General features: G+C 38.9%; 1 protein-coding gene across 23 annotated transcripts in view; it reads right to left on the minus strand.

Annotated features, from left to right (window-relative positions):
- The window catches only part of NRXN1 (neurexin 1), a 680,000-nt gene that overhangs the window by 464,146 nt on the left and 192,759 nt on the right, over positions 1 to 23,095 (minus strand). For all 23 annotated transcript variants that reach the window (XM_061475305.1, XM_061475304.1, XM_061475274.1 and 20 more), the window contains one exon: positions 901 to 1,202. In XM_061475305.1, the coding sequence (XP_061331289.1) occupies positions 901 to 1,202 (302 nt within the window). The remainder of the gene's footprint in view (positions 1 to 900; positions 1,203 to 23,095) is intronic.

The raw sequence follows: 23,095 nt of genomic DNA on the forward strand, positions 1-23,095 counted from the left end.
CCAAAAAAGGAATAACTAAACCAGTTTAAAACGAAAAGGGAGAGAAGAGGTTAGATTGATTAGTTAATAGCTCCTCAAGACAGAGCTGTTTTAATAAAGGGAAACGAAAGATTCCAATCAAGCTGCAACTGTTTAGAGAAACAACAAATATGTTAAGGATATTACTTAAGACAGACATTTAGGGCAGAAAAATATAGCACTTGACAAAATTACATGTTACTACCAATAAAGTACTTTAGAACAGCAATATACATAGCAGTTTAGTGCCACATACGTGCATATATTGTACACTTAATTAGCACATACAGTGTACACACATACATGGTAGTCTCTTTACCCTCATCCCTTCCACCCCCAACCTCAAATTTAACTGTTTGACTACAAACCCCCTACTACATCTCCAAGAGTAAGCATGCAATATCCTAGGTATGTGGTACTGCTACTTTTGCTTAGCTAAATGTGGCACGACATGCAAGATGCCTCCACACAGTACATAATCTTTAGCCAGTAACAAATTTACTGCCCGCTTATAAAAAGAGAAAATATATAAACCATTTCTTTTAATTAAAGAGCTGCCATTCAGATAGACTAACTCATGTCCCGTAGAAAGTTATCAGCCTTGACTAATGCAAGACTGCAAGGGCAGACAGTTACAGTGGCAGAACACACGGGTGATACCTAGAGTCTTTATAACATCTAACTGATACTCAGACAGCTGCTTGCCCTACTACTTTCTAGATCTGCCCCTGCTCAAGTGTGGCAGGAATAGCCCTCCTTGTGCAAATAAAAAAAACTAATCAAACGCCTGCTAAACATCCAATGTCACACTATACAGTTTTCTAATCATCAAGCATTTACTCATCACAAAGTCAGTTATTCTTGTATCCATTGTACTGTTACCTGACGCAGATTCCTGGTTACTTTCACATCATGCCAGGCATTGTCATTAAATTTCCCATTCACAGGTTCCACCAGCGCTTCAAAGGCCCCTGAGCCCAAATTAATGACCAAGGAGACAGCTCCATTTTTCAGTGCAAGATTGACATAATCAGCCGATTTTCCTGTGTGAAGCATCAGTCCATTCCTCTGAAGTGTTTTAAATGACAGAGTTATTTCATCACTGCTACTCTGTATGGGATTCTGAGATAAATCATAGCAGAAGTATTCTGATCCCTTGAATGTCGCAATGTATTCTTCTTTTCCTGACAAACAAAAGGAGAGAAACAAATAAATCACTGCAACTTGCAGGAATTATTTTCAGAGCTAATTGGTGCTCTGTAAGCATCATATAAAGAAGTAATTCATTTTAAAGACTTAAAATCCATGAAGGAAAAAAAGATCTACTATGAACATATTTTAAACTATATTCCTACAGAATTTTTATGAGTATGATTAAACTCAAAAAATACACTGCATCAGCAGTGGTGTTAATATTATTTAGGCAATCTGACGGACAACACATCCAAGCACAGAACATTTTGGGGAATGCACAAACCACAGCATTATTCCAGTTAAACCCCAGATCTTTTCCTTCCCAAATCTTATTACAATCACAACACATCAAAAAGAATCATTAACCTAGATCGCTCCATGTGCACTGGCCTGAGGTCTTGAACAAACCAACACTACAAACCGTCCACTGAAGAATCTGCAAAGCTGCTATCTGGCATGGCGCTATGTGCAAGTCAGCATGAATAAGTAACAGAAAGGGTTTTCTGGCTTTCTGGACTTGTTACTAGCCCGTGGGTGTCATACAAGTTATATTTTTAGTTTATCCTGAAGGTGACCAAGAAGCACCACTCTAGTGAGACCCTCCCCCACAGTCCCACGTCCACCTCTGGAGGCAACAACTCAAGAGGGATGTGGAGATGTTGGAGTGAGTTGAGAGGACACCGTGGAGATCCTCGGAAGGCTGGAGCACCTCTGCTACGGAGACAGGCTGAGAGAGCTGGGCTTGCTCAGCCTGGAGAAGGCTCTGGGGAGACCTTAGAGCAGGTGCCAGTGCCTAAACGGGTCGACAAGAAATCTGGAGAGGGGCTTTTGATAAGGGCCTGTAGGGACAGGACAAGGGGGAATGGCTTTAACCTGACAGAGGGGAGATTGAGATGAGACATGAGGAAGAAATTCTTCCCTGTGAGGGTGCTGAGGCCCTGGCACAGGGTGCCCAGAGAAGCTGTGGCTGCCCCATCCCTGGCAGTGTTCAAGCCTGGGTTGGACAGGGCTTGGAGCAACCCGGTCTAGTGGGAGGCATCCCTGCTGGGGTTTGGAACTTGATGAGCTTTAAGGTCCCTTCCAACACAAACCCATATGTGATTCTGTGATCATCTCTAACCAATGCTATGCAGCCTGCAGCATCCACTTTCAATTTTTTTTACTTTCCAGTTGCTTTCAGCTTCAATAAGGTCCACAATACTCAGCAACATTACCAAAGAACTGTCATTAAATGGTATGCTTAATCGTCTTCATACAAGATGCCCAAGGAGTGTTAGACAATCTGCAGTTCTTCCCTCTACCTTACTATGGGACCCCTCGGGCACACGAGCTGTTCAAAATCAACTTGTGTATGAAGCTTCCCCAAATTCAGTGGGGAAAGACCCTATTTCAGGCATTTCTGGAAAGACATCAAAATGGGTTTTAATTTAATCACAAATTTCAGCAACAGAACAGTACAGAAATTTTGAATCTGAAGTTTGGGGAGGTCAATGATTTAAGTTATATTGAACCATTCAGATTCTAAACAACTGACTTAGATCTAGCACCAAACTAGGAATTGTTTGCTTAAAAACTGGCTTTAAACTGAAAAATAAGAAGCCAAAACTGAGCATAACATTTCACTTCAGAGAAATACTTTGGTTGAAAAGCCCGAACACTGTGGGTAAAGAACTACCTGCATACTTTTCCTGCCAAACTGATTTTTGCTCACCTGCCAAGGCAAATAAAGGGCATTTTTGGTACTTTTCCCTTGTAGGATTGAGTTTCACATATTTGGTCTTCAGAATTCATTGCAAGACTATGATACAGATCTCCTACCAGGACAGTATTAGTGTGGGATGCTAGCGCATCAGAGCGTGAACCCTCATCAAGGTAGATCACATCCATACCTCTGATAACTGGGAAAGGTTCTGATGTGACAGCACTACGTCCCTGGGTTGCAGAGTCATGAGACAAACCCTCTTCTGGGGGGATTCAAGACAACATCACCTTTAAATTTCCAGTTTTGTAACTACGAGTATCCTGCTGGAATGGCACAATTCCTGATCCAGATTAGTTCCATTTCATCCATTTCATTTGCCATTTAAAATTTTAGTAATTATGGGCTGCTAAAAGGCTGCAGAAAGGCCAGCTCAGAGGAGTACAAGGACAGCCAGGAGCTCAGCCGTCATGTCTTGTGATCCTGGAAATCTCAGGATCTCATTTTCAAAGAGGGATCAAGCTTTACCAGTAACTCCTCCAGGCAAGTTCCAGCTGTAGGTACAGCAGCAATTTCCTTTTTCTCAGTAGTTACTGTGTTTTCAGTAGAACTCATTACTAAAATTTTTGATGTAAATGGCTTTTAGGAAGCTAAGGCTGAAACACTGAAATGATTCAGCAACATTTGGATATATTGGAAAATTCACTGCTGGTCCAAGAGTTAAAAGAACTTTGACTTTCATTCTGATGAATTTCACTGCTAAGGAAAGAAATAAATGTCTGACAGATAAAAGGTCACAGGGCCTGGCTGAGCAGCTAATGAGACAGTCTGCAAACCCAGCTAGAGTCACCTCATTTTCCAGTAGGTGCTGCCTGCTAAGAACTACAACAGTTTTGAACAGGCATCTGACAGCTGAAAACACTCTTCTTGGTATTACAGAATAATAAACCCCGAAAATTTCTGGTTTCAAATGACTGAAGGGAAATTAAGTCCATGGTATTTTCTATAAGGAAGTATCACAACAAAACAATGCATTCCCTTATGTGAACAGGTATCCATGACATTATTTAAAAAAAATACCCATGGAAATACTCTAGATTGGCCAAACTATACATAATACAGAAGTTACTTGAAGGAAGGGGAGGTAGTGAGAACCTATCTCCACATGCCTCCAGGTATTTGGAGGAATACATTCCTCACAAAAAAATTAAAACTTCCTCTTGTGATCGCTTGGATGCGACCTCAGATATCTTTGCCCTCGATATGGCACTGATGAATGGAATGTGATCAGACACTGCAACTGCAATGCTGCCTTGCCATGCCCAGATATGAAATGCTAAGACAGAAGGTAAAAGAGCCACAGCTCTGCCACTGTAGGGTTTCAGTACAGGCTAGCAAGGATTCATTAAAAAAATGAATGAGAAAAGGAAATCAGGTTGCAAAGCTTTATTGTGTTTTGTCACTGTTATTTGAAAACAAACAGAAACATCCCTTGCAGTGTTCAAGGCCAGGTTGGATGGGGCTCAGAGCAACCTTGTCTAGTGGAAGGTGTCTCTGCCCATGGATGAGCTTTAAGGCTCCCTCCATCCCAAACAAGTCTGGGATCTTACGGTTTCTAGCAGAGCAGGAACCACATACAAGCCAAAATGTTTTTGTTGATCAGCCACAGGACAGAAAAGCCACTAGGCAATACTGGTAACTACCCCCCATATCTAATCTTTAATACCACACAGATGTACTATTTTACTTAGTATGAAGGTATATATTTAGATTGGATAGACTGCAAAAAATATCACACACCAATGTTTTCTATAAAGAAGCCGTTATAATCTATTGCTCCATTTCATACCATAACTTTTGTTGATTTTCTAAAGTGAATTAAGAACAGGCTTTATTAATAAGCAGTTGTGTATACTGCTGGTTGTTTGTTTTTTCAAATTATCATTTAATGATACTTAGAGGAGCCATTAAAAATGCATGGCAGTCATTCTAGCCAGTATGAAGTGTTGCACTTCATTTAATGACTAAAATGTAATTACCTGCAAAAAAAAAAAAAACACAAGATAATATGAACACCAATAACTGAATTTAACATGGCTTTGTTCTGAATTTTGAGTGCTGTAAATTATTGTATAGTATAGCAGTTACAATCCTGAAGCATGGGTAATTCAGCAGTACAAGAAGATATGATCTCCTTGTATCACACTGACACAAAAAGCACATTCTGTTAAAGTATCGCTAGTCTAAAAAGGGTCTATTTCCCACTTCCGTACTCAGGATTTGTCCTGTTCCCCACTGAAGTCAACAGCAGTTTTAACATTCACTTATCTGGAGGATGATTTAAGTCCTTAGAATCTGATCCAATGTCCAGAAGAAATACTTGCACAGGTCTCAGCAGATTGTACAGCACTATGTTAAGCTTTACAGCATATTGAGCCTCCTCCCTGGCAGTGTTTAATCAGAGAACAGGTCTGGCTGATTCCATAATAATTTGATCATGTGTCCACACGTGATGCACATCGCATGCATGTGACTGGATGCTCTGGTCTTAACAGGTAGTAACAATAATGGGATCATACACTAAAGAAAAATTGTCCAGAGAGGGTAAGTCAAAGCTAGTTACTGATAGCAGCAACATTTATTTACAGAAGAGACAGGAGTCTTAAAATAAGTTTATTAATTAAATTCCAAGGACCCACATCATGTGACAACCCAATCTATTATTATACAAAGTGTTGCTGAGTGCTGTCAATTTATCTATGTGCCAAAAGAATTCCTTTCAAAGAGAAAGTAAGCTGGTACCGGTGATACTTAAGAGCCAAGCTCCTTCTGTTCAATCTTCAGAACATTAAATACAGACTGTATAAATAAATTATGCCAAACCAGAACCTACTACATTCTCAGATGCACTGTTCAGTGCTCCATTTCATTGCAATCTAAAATTCAAACATTTATCCATTACACTAGCTTCTTAGAGTTTTTTTCCAAAAAGTAATGCAATGCAACCAGGGAAGACCACACCAAACAGCATGTAAACAATAAGAATAACTGATACAATAGAACAAGACAGCCTAAACTCCTTCTGTAGTAAACATGAATTGGAAGCTTTACAGCAACAGCAAACTAACAGCTAATAGGAATACTCGCTGCACTAGGGGTGTGCCACTGAACCTAGAATGATTTCAGGATGCAGCTCACACAAGGCTTCTCAGTACACTGCTCTTTCAGGAGGCCTGGCCTTACCCTTCCATAAACCGATCACTCACCGGAACTTAAGATAAAAAACTATAAACACCATAAGGTCTTTGTCAAAATTTATACCTGAATTTGACCTTAATTTGTTTCCCAATTACATAAAACAGGGTCATTTGATTGCATACAGAAACAAATCATGCAGGCACTCTGAGAGAGAAACAAGTGATTACTGTCTGCTTAACCAATAAAAGACTTAACTCTGAAACCAAGAAAACCAACAGAACTATTATAAAACTTAAACTATTAATTCAGAGGGAGTACAGATGGTCTACTTTATCAGTTAGGGTTGAATTTCTTTTTTAAACTATTACTGTTGCTACACACTATCAGTTTTCTGTTCCTATCTCACTTCAACAGTTTTTTAATAGAAGTTTATCCCATTTTTCCTTCCCTTCCTCACATGTGTTTGTTCCTTTCCAGCAACTATTCCTCTTGCCCTTTAAAGAAGTCTTCACAGACAATTCCAAAGGAACAACTTGGGGAGAAAAATGAGATTCACCATATCAAATCCAGAACTAGGAAATATCCATCTCTTTCCCCTCCCATAGCCCCATCATATAATTACAAATCCCTGTCTCTCTTCTCTATTAATACAATATACACTAACAAGGAACGGAAATTGCTCTTCTTGAGCGTTTTGTTTGTCAGCATACCCAGAAATGTATTGTGCAATCTGTTGTTGCAATATGTAAGCAAACTTCAAGTAAGATATAAGACAAGACTTTATTACACATAAATCAGGAAATGAGAAAGTCACACTCACAGGCTGTATAAAGCAAACAGCTATACTGTGAATGGGAACTTTCAGTCTGAAAAGAGCTGCTATTGTTACAGCAAGATTAAGATACAGTATCACAAAACCAGTAGTTACAAGCTCCACAAAGCATTCTAAAATAAACTGCAATTTTAATAGTCACATTACACTACTTTCTTCCTCCTTTATTAGGAAGCAAGTCTATTATGAGATAATCACAGCTAGCCTAACATAAGAACAAAACATTGAAGACTGAGCTACTTATTCTGAAGGAGTCAAGAATAATTTCTCAAGGGCTGATTATTATTATTCTAAATGATCCTTTTGCAGCAAAAGGCTGTACAAGTATCTATTCATTCCAAAAACCCAAGGAGCTGGTGAACCATCTCATCCCTTTCTCCATGAGAAAAGGCTGCACTCAAAAAGATGACAAGAGAAATAAGACTTTGGCTAGACACAGAATCATAGGATAGTTAAGAGTTGAAATGGACCTTCAAGATCATGTAGTTCCACCCCCCTGCCACAGGCAGGGACACCTTCCACTAGACAAGGTGGATCTAAACCGCTTCCAACCCAGCTTTGAACACTGCCAGGGATGGGGCAGCCACAGCTACTCTGGGCACCCTGTGCCAGGGCCTCACCGCCCTCACAGGGAAGAATTTCTTCCTAACGTCTCATCTCAATCTCCCCTCTGTCAAGTTAAAGCCATTCCCCTTGTCCCGTCCCTACAGGGCCTTGTCAAAAGCCCCTCTCCAGATTACTTGTAGTCATTCTAAGCAACTAATTTGTACTAGCATAAACTCCGTTTCTGAAGTCCACTAGCAGTACGCTATTAATCACAAAAAACAAACCTCAAACACTAAACTGGACACTCTGGGCAGCCAAAGGCTGCACCACGTCTAGCCAACACACAAGTAAAATGAGCATAGGCTTAAGTAAACAAAAAATGCAAAGTAAAATTGTGACTGACAAGAATTTAACAGCAGAAGTGATGCAAAGTCATACAGATCATGATGTGGCAGTGGGAGAAGAGAAAGCTGTTGTAGCTCCTGTTTTATTTTAAGCACAATCATTAAATTAGTCACCAATTACAAGAAATATGAACTTGCACAATGTAAGCCTCTCATCCCTCCCCACCGTCTCAGATGAGACTAAAACGATGATAGTTGCCACTCATGATAAATGACTTACAGGGAACACTAGGTAAGTGATAAATTACCCCATTTTGCTAAACAGCAATTTTAATTCATTTCTAAAATGGCTAGACCATGCAATTTCCTCACTAATTTTCAGTTCTTTTTATTTAATCACACAGAGTATGCACTTGAAAAGCAAATTTGCAAATGGGGAGGGAGAGTGAAGCGAGCAGGAGTTTTTCGGAAGGATGCCATCTTAGTGTACACTGAATACTAAATTGCCAGAAGATGAAAATAAGTGGATCTTTTTCCTACAGTCACATCATTAAAAGTAGATTATAAAGTCCTGCAGTTTATATATATCACAGTGATAATGCCTTTCATATAATTACTCTAAGTCTCAAAGTTTGACATCATTTTAAAGGCATTCTTGTTAAATTAAGAATAAACTAGAAAATGCCAAAATACTTAAAACTTCTACATGCACAGACAAAACTAGTCTTACCCCTTAAAACTCAATTGGGGATTCTGTTAAAGACTCCCACTGACTTTGCCACTCAGCTGCAAAACACAGATTCAAAGAATCAGAGCACAGAGGCTTTTGATGTCAGATTGCTTACAGAAAACAGCACTGGTAGAAAAATGGATATGGCAATATTAAAAATAATAGTTTTGATTTTTCTACCTATAAAGCTTCTGTAAATGCAGGTTTTAAAAATCAATCTGTCTTGAGGGATGGCACAGGAAAAGCCAAGTTCCTCCTCCTCATCCTGGGCTGGCTCTCTTCTGCCTGCATCTTAATATCCCATTATAACCCTTTCTTCTTAAAATAAAGTTAAAGAACTATTACATTAGTTTCAAAGGATTAAAAAAACCCAGCAACTCCCCCCCCCAAAAAACCCTACTTTTTTTCTTTCTTTTTTTTTTTCCCCAGAATAAATTCTGGATATATAAATACCTCAAAACTTTTCAAAGACAGATAGTCCATTAGCCAAAAATACTATTTGAGCTTCAGCATCGTAATGTACTGTCACATGGTTAATTCAGCCAAAAAAGTCTTTCTTTATATAAGGCCTTCTATGAGAAGCAGTAACAGAAGCAATATGCGTTCTTCTGGTATATGTGGCATTTCTTTTGGCACCTTATCCTCAGAGCTGCCTTCAGCCCCCATCAGTAACTAAACCAAAAGAATCCAAATGAGCCACAGTATCAAAAAGCTCTTCCATTACTCTTTCCACATATGCTAACTTCACCTGTAAATACTTAATCCATTTTTATATATCCTGTCCAACGAATCATCAAAAATGGACCCCAAAATATCCCTACTATGCTTTTTTCTTTTCCTTTTTTTCCCCATTACCAAAATCTAAAGTAAAATCTGGCCAATTGTTAACAACTTCTATGGTAATTTTTTTCTTCCAAATAAGGACACAAGTAGAATTTCTCATTTAGTGAGGAAAAAGATATATCTATTTCATATCGGTTTGCTTTGAACAATATGCATTGAATTCTAATATCTAATAAACCGAAATACAAATTCAGATTGCCTTCCTCCAAATGTTAGATTGCCTGATGATCACTGCACTGAGTTACAGAAACTGGGTTTAAATTCCATTTATGAATGTAGCTGGCCAACAAATTAAGTACAACACAAAAACTTAAGGAAGCTGCATGACACAGATCCTTCTTGATTTGGGGTAAGAACAGACAACATTCTCCAGAAAGAAAAATCAATTATGTATCTAGACTAAAGAACAGGTACAAATTGTTTATTTTAGAATGGAAGCAAATCAAATACTGTTTGTAACTGTCTGTATAACAACAGTGATTTATGTCAAGGTCATGGCCAGAAAGACAGCTGAAAAGTCTCTATTTTGCAGAGGAAATACACCCATGGTACTGGCACAGAACTGAAACCACCTGCATATATGTAGGGTTAGGAACATTCAAGGGCAAATCCAGAGCGCTTTTACATTATGTTGAAATGATTACGCCAAAGTTCAAATAAAACACTCAAATGGCTTTCCGACACACATAAAAACTTGATGGTTATAATAGTGTTATTATAATATAATCTCTTAAGTCTGTAATATACCTTCTTAAAAACAGTTTGAGCTATTACTTTTCCTGTTGAATCAATGCTGTCCTCTACTCCCCTTTTACCTCTTAGTTTTTCTTCTCCAGAAACCATTCTTACTGCCCTTGAATTCCTGCTGAGAGGCAAAGAAAGGCAGGCGAAGCCCAACACTACTCCGTGTTCTCACCCCTCAGCAGCCACGGGAAATGCCCAATCACAGCTGAAGATCAGAGTAAGCCTTAATAACAAAACCCCCTCTATTTGCATTCTGTGTGCAGCAACCAGGTATACAAACAAAAATAGAACTGGGGACCTATTCAGAGTATGGATAAAAGGCCAGGTGAATTCAAAGTAATTCCACATTTTGTCCTGGAAAACATACTAACCCTGATGCAGCCTACAGAAGCCTGACAGATGATACACTGATATTCACATTAGACATTAGGAAGAAATTCTTCCCCGTGAGGGTGATGAGGCCCTGGCACAGGGTGCCCAGAGAAGCTGCGGCTGCCCCATCCCTGGCAGTGTTCAAGGCCAGGCTGGATGGGGCTTGGAGCAACCTCGTCTAGTAGAAGGTGTCCCTGCCCATGGCAGGGGTTGGAACTAGATAAGATTTAAGGTCCCTTCTAACCCAAACCAGTCTGGGATTCTATGATTCTAACTTGTCTTCAGCAGCGCACACTGATTTATTCTCATCTATGAATATCTAAGAGAGGTGTATCGAAATTTATCTTTAATGGACCATTTTATTCATGTACTGTAAAAATACAGAAGATCTTTATCAAAGTCTCATTATCAAATCTGAGAAAATCCAAGAAAATTTCTGCAAGTGGCAAAATGATCAGTATGCACTGCGTTTTTTGAAGCCTGACTAGCTCTTTTGCCATGAATTCAGTATTACCTACTGATCTTTATTTTTTCAGAAGTCTTTGAAACTGCTTGATAAGGAGGCCTCCCTACTGAGATTACCAATAGTCTTTTTATAGAAGCCTGCAGTAATACTGTAAAAGCAAAAGAAGATTAGCGGACTATAAAAATAATTGGACTCCAGTGCTGTATTGACATTCTAGAGGAAAGATTTGCTGTCATGTCCAGGCCAAGTTATCTGCTGGTAAATTCCACTGAAGACAGCACATTGAGACCACTGACACTTTATCCTGTTCTTTATGCAATAAATACGCCTAAGATGATGAGACACATGCAGTGTCATAGATAATTTGACATGATCATTACACGCATCTAACAAAACTTAAGATCTCATTTCTCAGGTGACAAAGGCTAGAAAAAAAGATACAGATAGAAAGAGTGACACTGTCAGAAATACTGACATCTGTCAGAAACATTACATATTAAGAAGCTATTTCACTTGTTAAAGAATTTGCCTAAAGTAACCGTCCAACATATTTCAAGATTTATTATTACTGCACAGAAGCTTAGTATTATTTACAGTCTCACAGAACCGCAGACCGGTTTGGGTTGGAAGGGACCTTTAAAGCTCATCCAGTTCCAACCCCTGCCCATGGGCAGGGACACCTTCCGCTAGACCAGGTTGCTCCAAGCCCTGTCCAACCTGGCCTTGAACACTGCCAGGGATGGGGCAGCCACAGCTTCTCTGGGCAACAATGCCTTACAGATATGAATGGAAAACAACAACAAAGTAACCATCCAAAGAACGCTTTCATAAAAAACACTATGAAAAAAGTAACATATCTTACAAAGGATACAGAAATGAGAAGAGGTGACATATTCCACTGACAGGCAAAGTATGTAACTTTGAGATTTGGCTGTTCTTCCTTTTTCTATGATCTAATTGCATGCAAAGTCTAAAGTTTTTCTACACTGCAAGGCATGAAGATTGGTTTCACCACAGCTGCTGGTTCTCCACTAAGCTACTGGCCAGACAGGGCAGGGGAAGTAGTAATGGAGTCTGTATCCTTGCAAATCTCTATCTCCTAACCCATGAGGAAAAAAAAATTGCAAGTGGAAAAAAAAATGCAAGACTGAAGCCTGTGCCAACAAAAGCAGGAGCCACAGGCAGGCTCCTCTTGCACAGCTTGAACATGACTGTTGGTCCCACACAAAACCACACAGGAATCAAGAGCAAAGACTACAACTGGATCGACTACTCTCAAGCAACTGCAGTATAGGAAATATTCTACACAAACTCCAGGTATAACAACCCCCTGTAATCACTGCTCAGTTGTTCAGCCAGCCAGCCCCAGAGGCCAGTTAGGTCTTACGTTTATTATATTAAGGAAATGTCATGGCGCAGTACCTGGAGTGACAGGATCAATACACATTCAGAAAGTGTTTGTGCTGTAAGTTCCATGAGCTAGTAATTCAACCTTCTTCTACAACATAGTGTTTTCTTTGGATTGATGAATATGGTTTTGCTTTTCCAATATCTCTCTTCATTTTATAGTACCTTGAGAAAAATGAATAAAGCCCTTTATATGCAATCCACAGTTCTTCATTCTGAGTACACATCATTGGACTTCTAAAGCCATCTGATGACTACTCTGGATGCCTTCAAATTAATTAAAATAGAAGAGTTCTCACAAAACACACTAGCATATATCACCGAAACATCACATCAGTTAAGTTCATTAGGTTATTTCAATCTTCCAGAAATTCCAGGGAAGAAAGAGAACTACTGCATCTATCAAAAAATCACTCTCTCATGGTCACCTGTAAGTGTACCCACAGCTCCTACTCCCTACAGGTTCACTATCAGTTTTGATTGCAGGCCCCATAGCTTCAGCATTTGATACGAAGCTGTGTTTAAAATGTTTTGGAGGCTGTATTATTCCTCAGTATTCAAAAGAAACAATGGTACAGTTCTAAACGGTTTTAAAAAAGGTTAAAAAAAATAAAATCATTAAAATCCTGCTTAATTGTCATTAAAGAAGAATTCTGCAGACCTGCAGTCCACTCTTTTCTAATTCTCTTCTACTTGTGTTCATTTTGATTGGATTCCTAGACTGAGATTTAAAGGTAAAACCATTTAACTCTAGGATGATTTGATTATTTCATTATACGAGGATTATTTGTTTGTACATTAGTCTAGGGCTATGGAGACAATATGCACATAGAAATATTTCCATCTCTTAAGTGGAAGCAGGCAGTGTTCACTTGCCTGCTAGCGACAAAATCACAACAGTTTGATGGATACAAGGGCAGCTCATGGAGCTCTTGTTCTACCTTGCTACATTCCTTTCATTTCCCTACTCCCCCAGTATAATCAGCAACTTTTTCATGCTGCCATACAAGAAACAAAGAGTTATTTAGGCAAATTCAAGCTCCTTGGCTTTATTTTCTATCCTCATCTTCCACTTTGTAAGCCTCTTTCTGCAAGCACAAACAAAAGCTGAACAACAGCCTGCACTGGCACCCTTTCTATGGAGAGAGTCTGAGAGCTGGGCTCGTTCAGCCTGGAGAAGGGAAGGCTCCAGGGAGACTTTATAACAGTCTTCCAATACCTAGAAAGGCTGACAAGAAATCTGGAGAGGCAATTTTTACAAGGGCCTGAAGTGACAGGATAAGGGGGAATGGTTTTAAACTGACAGAGGGGAGACTGAGATGAGACATTAGAAAGAAATTCTTCCCTGTGAGGTTGGTGAGTGCCCAGAGAAGCTGTGGCTGCCCCATCCCTGGCAGTGCTCAAGGCCAGGTTGGAGGGGGCTTGGAGCAACCTGCTCTAATGAAAGGTGTGAAACTGGATGATGAAGGGGGTGGGAAACCTTCCAAGATCCCTTCCAAGGCATTCTGTAATTCTGTAATGCAAACAGAATCAATAATGTAGCACAAATGGAGAAGTTTTCTTCACTTACTCTGTTGGGGCTTTTTTGTCAAGTGAATGCCTATCATAGTAAATGACCCATTAAATGACTAAACCCATCTACCCTTGTAATGGCAAAGAAATATTTCAGAAGGAAAAAAAAGAAGACCTACTGCAAATAATTCTATTGAAATTTGGGAATTTACCATGATCTTCAAAGCTGTTTCGAGAGAAGTTAAATCTTGATTCACTCCCAATGATGCCATAATAACCATTCAAGGTATTTTTTCCCTCACAAGTGTGCAGTGCTGGGACGAAGTAATTTTTGAACTTCCCTTGGCTTCACTCACAAAAGGACATTAAATCATCCTCTTTATGTCAATGTTTAAACCTGGCATTACATTAGGAAAAGCAGACTTCAGCCTATTACCACTTGTGAAGTGCCACCCGCCCTACAGCAGAGTAACTTCCACCTGACCTACTAGATCCCTGCCTTGCTCACTCATTCCAGTCCAGCTCCAGATGGTTTTTCTTATCACAGCTGACCATAGAAAATGAACTATGAACCAAAGAAACCCCAAATCCCTACATGGCCAGATGCAGGATAATTCTGTATTTTGGCTCCTATACACCTACAGCTTTCTCACATGAGTTGTAACTTCAGTAGTGACCCAATTCTGCTGTATCTTAGAAGACAAACAACTACAAACAGCTCCCAAAGCTAAACCTTTTCCTCATTTCTCTTAAAACACTCAGCTCCTTTCTGATACACTCAAGTTTAATTCAGTCTCCCTAGACCTCACAGTGCCTTGAATGTACACAAACGAATGCAGGAAGATTAAACATTTTCTTAATGTGACCTACAACAATGTGCTGAAACTTTAATTATTATGTTAATTCAAGCACTTGGGCCAGTGGATTTATTACATCCCAGAAGCTAAACCAAACTACTCCGAAGCGAGGTATGGGCATTAGCTGCATCTAAGTATTTTGTCTACAAATATTCAGGCAGAGTAACTAACAGCTCTGCACTAAAAAATACATTTTTCAAATCTCATCTTAATTTTAGAGCCTTTTCCTCAAGTAGACAAGTAGTTCTGAAGATGTAGTTGCCTGTAGGAGCAGAAGCTTGTGTCTTGGACAAGTATTATCTCCCCACATTCCAACCTTTTGAACTGGAATTCACTAGACAACAATCTTTATGATACTTGTCAGGAGTCCGTAATCTCATGCAAATATATACCATTATAGGATAACAACTGCAGGACAGGACTGGACATTGTCCACATTATATCAAGACTTAGAACAAGAATATCCAACCCTTAAAACAGTGCTTTCATAATGAAGACAGCTCATTATTACAGAGAATGAATTTTCCCAATTTTGATGGTTTAAAGGACCAGCACTGGAAGAAGTATCAGTCATTACCATTTTCCTGATGGACAGGACACATGTTTCTGTTCAGTTCTCCCTTACATCAGTTGCTAGCCCTGGTTTACAATCAGTCACCTAAAATAAATACCTACTATTTCTTTTCATTATCCCCAGTCTCAGGCAGTAATTTCCTGATTTTCTGTTAGCAACACCATTGACTCAAATTAAAGTTAAATTTTTGATATCTTTGAAGAGGACAAAGGTGAAGAATCGTGATGGGGTGAACTTGTCAGACACTGGCAAAACCAGTGGAACTCTGCTGACTGAACAAGCCTTTTCTTAAGCTACAGAGCTGGAGGTAACTTGCACAGTCTTACCCTTTCTTGCTTTGCCACATCAGTGTGTTTTCTATTAAAGTATCACAAAAAAAAAACAACCCTGGGCTGTAATTAGGAGCAATGTGACTTTCATCAAGGGGAAGCTAAACGAGTGTTTGATATAATAAAGGCAAGCAGGAACTAATGCAAGCTTTCAGGCTTATACTGCCAAGCAAGCCAGAGAGTTCATCCTGTGCTCCTGTTTGATTATACATTTTTATTTCTTACTATCATATTGCCTTGATAAGCATCACAAAGACAATTCCATAATTGCCAGATACAAATCTTGATGTTCTGAAGAGGAAAAAAATTACAAAGGATTTTTAATCAGTGTTTTCTAAAGTTGACTTAAATAAATTGTCCTAAAAGCTTTCAAGCTTTAAAGACCATGAATAGCTCAAGTGTAGTTCTAGTACTTTTAAGCAATGTGGTCAAAAGAACATTTGTTTCCTGAATTGATTTTAACATTTCCACAACAACAAGACCTCATTTAAAGGATTTTTACAAACTTATCCTCCATTCAAGTCTTACTCTTAATAATTTATCCAGTACAGAGGCAGCATACCCCTCACATGGAAATAAGAGGCTTATTAAAGCACAGCTCTAATACAAACCTGGCTTATTATTCCCTTAAATTCTTCAAGATCTGAACTGGATCACACTACAAGGGCAACCTTCGTAAAGTATGTAAGCTTTACAGTTTATTACATGAATGCAATGTAATTCTCATTTGTATATTTATACACACTGATACATACTTCTATATAGCTTATAACCAGGGAAGACTTCATATATATTACTTAAGTAAGTTGCTTCCCCCCATTTCAGTGATTTTTACATACACCAAAAAGAAAATCCAAAGCACTTTAAAAATCTTTTTTACAATATACAAGCTCATCTGATACAACTTCCTTAAAATCCATGCTTGTTTTTTCTTGTTGCTCAAAACCATACATGCACCTTTTTTCTTGATAGTCAAATAAAAAAATGCTTTTTCCACAGCTAAAAAGTTCAAAGTTACCATGGTAACAGAACAAAAAACAACTGAGGACTTGCTACCAAAGGCCTTTACAGAATATGCAAGGTACAGTCAATAAGAGGTACTGGAAAGTCTTTTATGGTAAGTCTTAAATACACAGAACCAGCAAATCCCATGCTGATCATTATCAACATGTTAAAAGTATACACCTTGATTATCTTTGCAGTAAGGTGCACCACAGAGAGGCTCATTAAATGAAGGTCAATTACTCCAAGTTGCATAAACATAACAATACTGGAGAACGTGTTGCTGTATGAAGAACCATGTTAGACTAAATTCTCCTCATTTAAGTATTTTGTTGCAATGAAAAAGATTAGCTTGAGCAAAGTATTCATTATACCTCAAACTAAGCAACTCAAAGCTGACTTCCTGCCCTTAAGTCTGACAACTTAATGCAGCAAGATAGCAAAAAGCACCTATGGTGTGTGAGAAAATACAGCCCTGCTTTAAAGTTGTTCCATATATCTAGATATGCAGATTCCATAGATAACAAATGATTAGCCGTCATTACTTAGGGTTGTAAACTGCCACATAACATTTGATTTAAACAGAGACTCAGACTATTTGAATGCGAATTTAATACTTTTCATTCGGTGAGCTAAAACTACTAGAACAGAGGAAGTGCCATCCAATGAATGAACCCACTGTTCAAAATCAATCATTCTGGCAGCAAGAAACATTTTTATCATGTATTCAAAGAAAACTCACTTTAATTTTTCTTAACTATCTCATTTCAAAAACATGCACACATTTCTAGTTTCATCTTGTGAGGTGCACTAGAGCATCAGTACATTTCTGTATTAGCTGTAACCCACTTCAAATTATTCTCTTGGACAGTATTATACCCATGCACTTCTTGAAGCCAGACCCCAGACTTTCTTTGGCATTCCTAGGGCCAGGTATGCCATCTTTCACAAGGAGCTTTGAAATTCAGCACAGCTGGTATCTGAATGACCCAAGTTCTTACTGACATAGCTGATACATTGTGTTATTCTACTCTATTCAAGGGCAGCAGCTGAGCAATTCAGTCTGTATAAGGGAAGACAGGCTGGAATTTAGTTAGACACTTAAACTGAATCTGAAATTTACCTAGACCTTTAAGTAGCAGAGGATATATGAGCAGGTTTACCCCATCCTCAGCTACACATGATTTTATTCCTCTGTCTTTATACTAGCTGTATACAAGGTTCTCATTCATTTGCCAAAAGTCTCACCACAGGATGCCAAAGGCATTCAGGAAATTTCAATTACAAACGAGTAATTGGCTCAGAGAACAAATCCCCACACTGGCACGTTGTCACCGAGTCCTTTACAAAAGCAAAGTAACCACACACTTTTATGCTATATCCTGCCATCAGTCAACACACTTCACATACAGACCTTGCAAATTTACACCTTATATTCGATTAGACCCTAGAGCACTCCGCTATTTATTTTAGGGCTGTATTTTAAAAGACATCAAGGATATTGACATAAGCCCTTCACTGGAGTTGTATAAGGATGAAAGGATGTTCATTTTAGCCTATACTTAAAAAAAAAAAAAGCCTGCACATTTTTGCTCCTGGTTTCAAAGATCTTTGAGATTTAGAAGGCAGTAGTTCTGAGTGCTGGCATTAGCAACACACAAACCTATCACCTCACCTAAGCAAAATACCTAATCGCACTTCTGAATCGTCACCCTGTGGCACCTTCGTCATGTTTTAAGTATGTGGACAGCAATGCAGAGTTTGCTTATGGGTATCAGAGCTGGATTTGTCTTCTTACTGAGCAAAAAGATGTGAAATACTAACCCCAAGGACATTCCAGTCAGACGGTAGCTGCAGCACAACCTTGCACATACAAAGTTTCATATGTTTATGGTGCAAAGTAGAAGATTCAACCACCCTGTTCCCTGAAAGAACACTATTCCTATGTTCAATAACTATGATAATTTAATTAGTATATGAAGGTAGCTTTTGTTAATTTAACAATCCTGAAATAATTAACCTCGGGGGATTTTAGTATTTCTTTTTACATTATACCTAGTTATTATCAGAGCAGATGGGAACAGACCGAGGGGGTAGTTACATGCCACAGCACATCCTGTGGTCCTATTTACTTAATAATCCAGACTTGGGACCCATCTGGACCTCCTGGAGTTACACATTGCAATCCATGTCCCCAGACTTATTTCCTCTTTAGATGTTTGGAGGGAGGACAGGGGATGGTACGTGCCTAATTCTCACCCAGAATGGAATTAAAATAGGAATGAATCACACACCTAAGCCCAGTTGCTGAGAAAGATTTCCAGGTCTCAAAGTACAGACACCAAGCCATATATTGATCATAGAGAGAATATTTTCTATATTTTCTACTTTTCCTTTTCCTTGTCTCAATATCCTGAGATATCCTCTATGTAGCAAACACACCACACTTAAGAACTGAATTCAAACCTGGTAATTTATTCTCAGCACTTTGCATTTCACTTAGATCTGAAAATGACAAGCTGTTGGTCCAATTTTTGTCAACATGTTTTTAATTAGTTCTGAATTTATGACAATTAAAGCTCACAGTTGCTTTTAAAATGAAGTTACTGAATTTCCCTTAATTTGCTTTTATTGCTCAGCAATGTGTGCATTTTAATTCACCATGGAAATATTCCATTCTCTCTCTTTCTGCAGGGAAGGCACTGACATTACTGTTATCATTTTTTTTTTCCCCGTGAAACTTATTGACTAGAAAATAGACTGACAACAACTCCTGGGAATGCTGGCCATGCTCCACATGTGACCGGCTCCATCTGTGTCTCAGCTGACTCAAAGACCACGACGCATTTCAGATCCTTTGGGGGGAAGAAGAAAAGAGAAATACTGAACTATAACACTGATTTTGTATTACTTGTGTCTGCAGCTGGAGTTTTGATTTTGAGCAAATCATAAGTATTATTTATTGTTTTAGGGCCGTATCACATACAGCACAAAACCATAAAAGCTATAATTCATATAAAAGCTGAGACACTACACAATTCTATGTGATTCTATGATTGTCACCCTAATGAAGAAATAATTTTGGCAAGTTCTTAAAGCCTTAATAATAAATGACAAAATGCTATATATCAGAAGAGCAAGGTTTGATCTCATAGGCCTCAACACCATTTTCTACCCCTTGCTTTCATTTTCCAGCAGGAAAGTCATTTTCTCTTCACAGGTCCTCTGTGAATTTGAATTGTTCATGCACTATTTCTTCCCCAAATACCTGCAGACTGATCTATACTTCTATGAGTATCTGCAGACTACATCTCTTAATCTGAAATCACAGCAGAGTTTTCTTCCAGTAGAGTGCTTTAGAAAAAATCTGTATCAGTAGTTGAAATTAAGAAGAGAGAACGTGGAAGTCTAATAGAGGTAAAATATGACAACCTGTCTTCTACTTAAGTTAACACATGTCTACTAAGCAATCTACCAAGACCATTTATTTGGTTACAATTCTAAATTCAATTTGGTTATGGGGCATTTCCTCCCCTTTTTATTTTGCTAATTTTTCTACTGAAGTAACCTCAGTATGCTGTGACAATGAAACAAGAACTAAACAGCAACCAAAAGAATTCAGATGATATAATTAGCCAAAATAGCAATTTGATAAGCTATTGCTTTTCTAGTTTAACTATCAATGTAAAAAATATCCTTGCTCTAATAGCTAAGTAAAACTACTAAATAATAGAGAAAGCTGAATTCATTATCAGAGCACAACTATATCTCCATGCTTTTAAAACACATCATCACAACTGAATACTTAACAAATACTGGAGTCAAATACAAATGTACATTAACTGTAAAATCTGTTGCTTACTTTTCACAGTGTAGGTCAATTCAGATAGTATTTCTTCTTTTTGCACAAGTATATTCAGCATCATCATTCCCTGGCTGGTTTATACTGGTTAGAAGGTCAACTACTACAAAGATGACTATATATCTCAGCTGCTACATGCACTCTATTTACAGTAAATTTGCACAGGATAACTACATATAAACATGACCCAACTCACGAGGAACAGATTCATCTGGTTGCCAAAGACATCAAGAGTTCAATGAACAGTATTCTCCAGCAAAGCTACAGTTACTACATTCACAGCTAGCTGGTAACTGCAGTCCCACTCTTAACCCCCCAGTCCCTCAAACCTTCTCTCTATGACAGGTACCCATTCCCATCCTCCTAGGCATCTCATTCACATATTATAGGTCTAGCAGAGCCTTTGTAATGGACTTGTAATTAAACCCAATAATAAAAGGTGATAACACCCATTTTCTTCAATTTTTCCCTTTTGTGCTTGTAGACAGAAACATAATAGCTCCTGATCACTTATCAACAAGGGCTTTGAAGTTAGCAATGCACTAGCCAGAACACTCATCCATATGGGGAGGCCTCCTTCCCAAGAGCATTGCTGCTTTTTGTTCATGCCTCTCCAGTAATTGGTGCAGTCAAGTCAGAGTAATGTGCTGGAATTCTGTTGTTCTCTTCAATGCCTCTTATCAGAGCCAGACTTTATAACGTGTTTGAAATGTGGATTAATTGTTCAGAGAAGGAGGCCAAGTGGAAGCTGAACAACCCTGACCTTCCTGAGCTTGGAAAAAAATCAAAACAGTATAACAAAAGACAGAAACATTCATAGCTGGAATGGGATCTTTTCATCCCTTTGAGCTGCACATGCAGTGGTCAGAGTATGGCCTAATTAATAATAGGAAAGTTGGTAAAGAATTATTTTGTTTATAAGATACTGCAAAGGGTGCAAGACTTGGAAAGCAGTCACAAGGACAACCACCACTGATACAAGAAAACAGGAAAGAATGAGCAGGAAATGCTTCTACATTAAATCTATCTGTATGGTTTTCAGCTTCCCACAATGTTTCTTTCATCAACTCACCTCTGAATCACAAGATTCCTTTCATTGGTTTGATAAATGCGATAGAGAAACCACAAATCCAGTTTCCTGTCAGGAAGGTTATACTTTTAGCACAACACTTGTAACACCTCTTTTTGGTAAATACAACAAACATCTTCAGAAAGCAGCTGCTTGCTCCCACAGCTGAAATCCCTCGTGCTATGAACCATACCTTTGAGGCTACACTTTCTGACCTGCCCACTCAACAGCTTGCAATACCCATTTATTTTTTCCACCGCTAACCTTTCTCTCTGGGAGGACCTTTGCATAACCATCATTTTCACATTTTCTTTAGACAACTCTTCTACAGGGATGCACACAATAAAATCAGTACTTCCTAAAAGGACAGAAAATCATAGAATCACAGGCTGGTTTGGGTTGGAAGGGACCATAAAGCTCATCCAGTTTCAACCCTCTGCCACAGGCAGGGACACCTTCCACTAGACCAAGTTGCTCCAAGCCCCCTCTAACCTTGCCTTGAACACTACCAGGGATGGGGCAGCCACAGCTTCTCTAAGCAACCTGTGCCACCATCTCAACCACACTCATAGTGAAGAACTTCTTCCTAACGTCTCATCTAGACCTCCCCTCTGGCAATTTAAAGTCATTCTCCCTTTTCCTGTCCCTACAAGACCCTTGTCAAAAGCCCCTATCCGGATTTGTCATAAGCCTCCTCTAGGTGTTGGAAAACTCTTATAAGGTCTCCCCATAGCCTTCTCTTCTCCAGGCTGAACAAGCCCAGCTCTCTCAGCCTGCTTGCACAGAAGAGGGGCTCCAATCCTCTGACTGTTAGTCTCTATTTCAAAGAGATATAAACTTGTACTTCTGCATGGCAGAAAGGAGCTTCATAATCTACTAATGGGGTTTCTGGACACACCAGCAATACAAACAATAACAACGTTCATGGCAAAGCAAAAACACCGTTTCATAATATCCCAAGATAAGCATAAAACATCTTATTCTCTGGATGGCTAAAACCATCAAGCTCTTTATTCTCATTCAGTACCTCCCCAGCGCTTGTCTTCACTGTTCTTGAGACACAACGTACTATACATAAGGGTACTCCATTTTCATCTTTCTCCCATTTCCCTCCAGTCTGTTCCCTTCTTGCAAGACAGTACAACCCACTTGTAACAGAGCCACTACAGCTACTTACAGAAAACAAGTCTGTTTGGGTTTTTATCCCCCAACAGCAACTACTACCCCAAGCATGGTTTCTTTTTTTAATCTTGATGTTCTGGTTTACACTCACAGCAGAGCACACTGCATGCATTTATCATAACATAGTGATGTTATGGATATTTGCAAGGTGCTGTGACATAGGATGCTATAATATCACTCTTCCCTTCCTAGCATGAAAAGAATTGTTCAGCCTATTAAGTACCAGTTCCAATCCAGAGTGACTACAATGAAAGCACAAAAGTTGAGGGCAGAACTGGTCTTAATTCTGAAAATCAGGCTTCTTCAGTTTACATC

The sequence above is a fragment of the Pezoporus flaviventris genome, unplaced genomic scaffold, assembly GCF_033815535.1.
Source record: "Pezoporus flaviventris isolate CSIRO_AGI_PZ_B2104156 unplaced genomic scaffold, CSIRO_AGI_Pfla_v1 ptg000083l, whole genome shotgun sequence".
In the NCBI taxonomy this organism is placed as follows: Eukaryota; Metazoa; Chordata; class Aves; order Psittaciformes; family Psittacidae; genus Pezoporus; species Pezoporus flaviventris.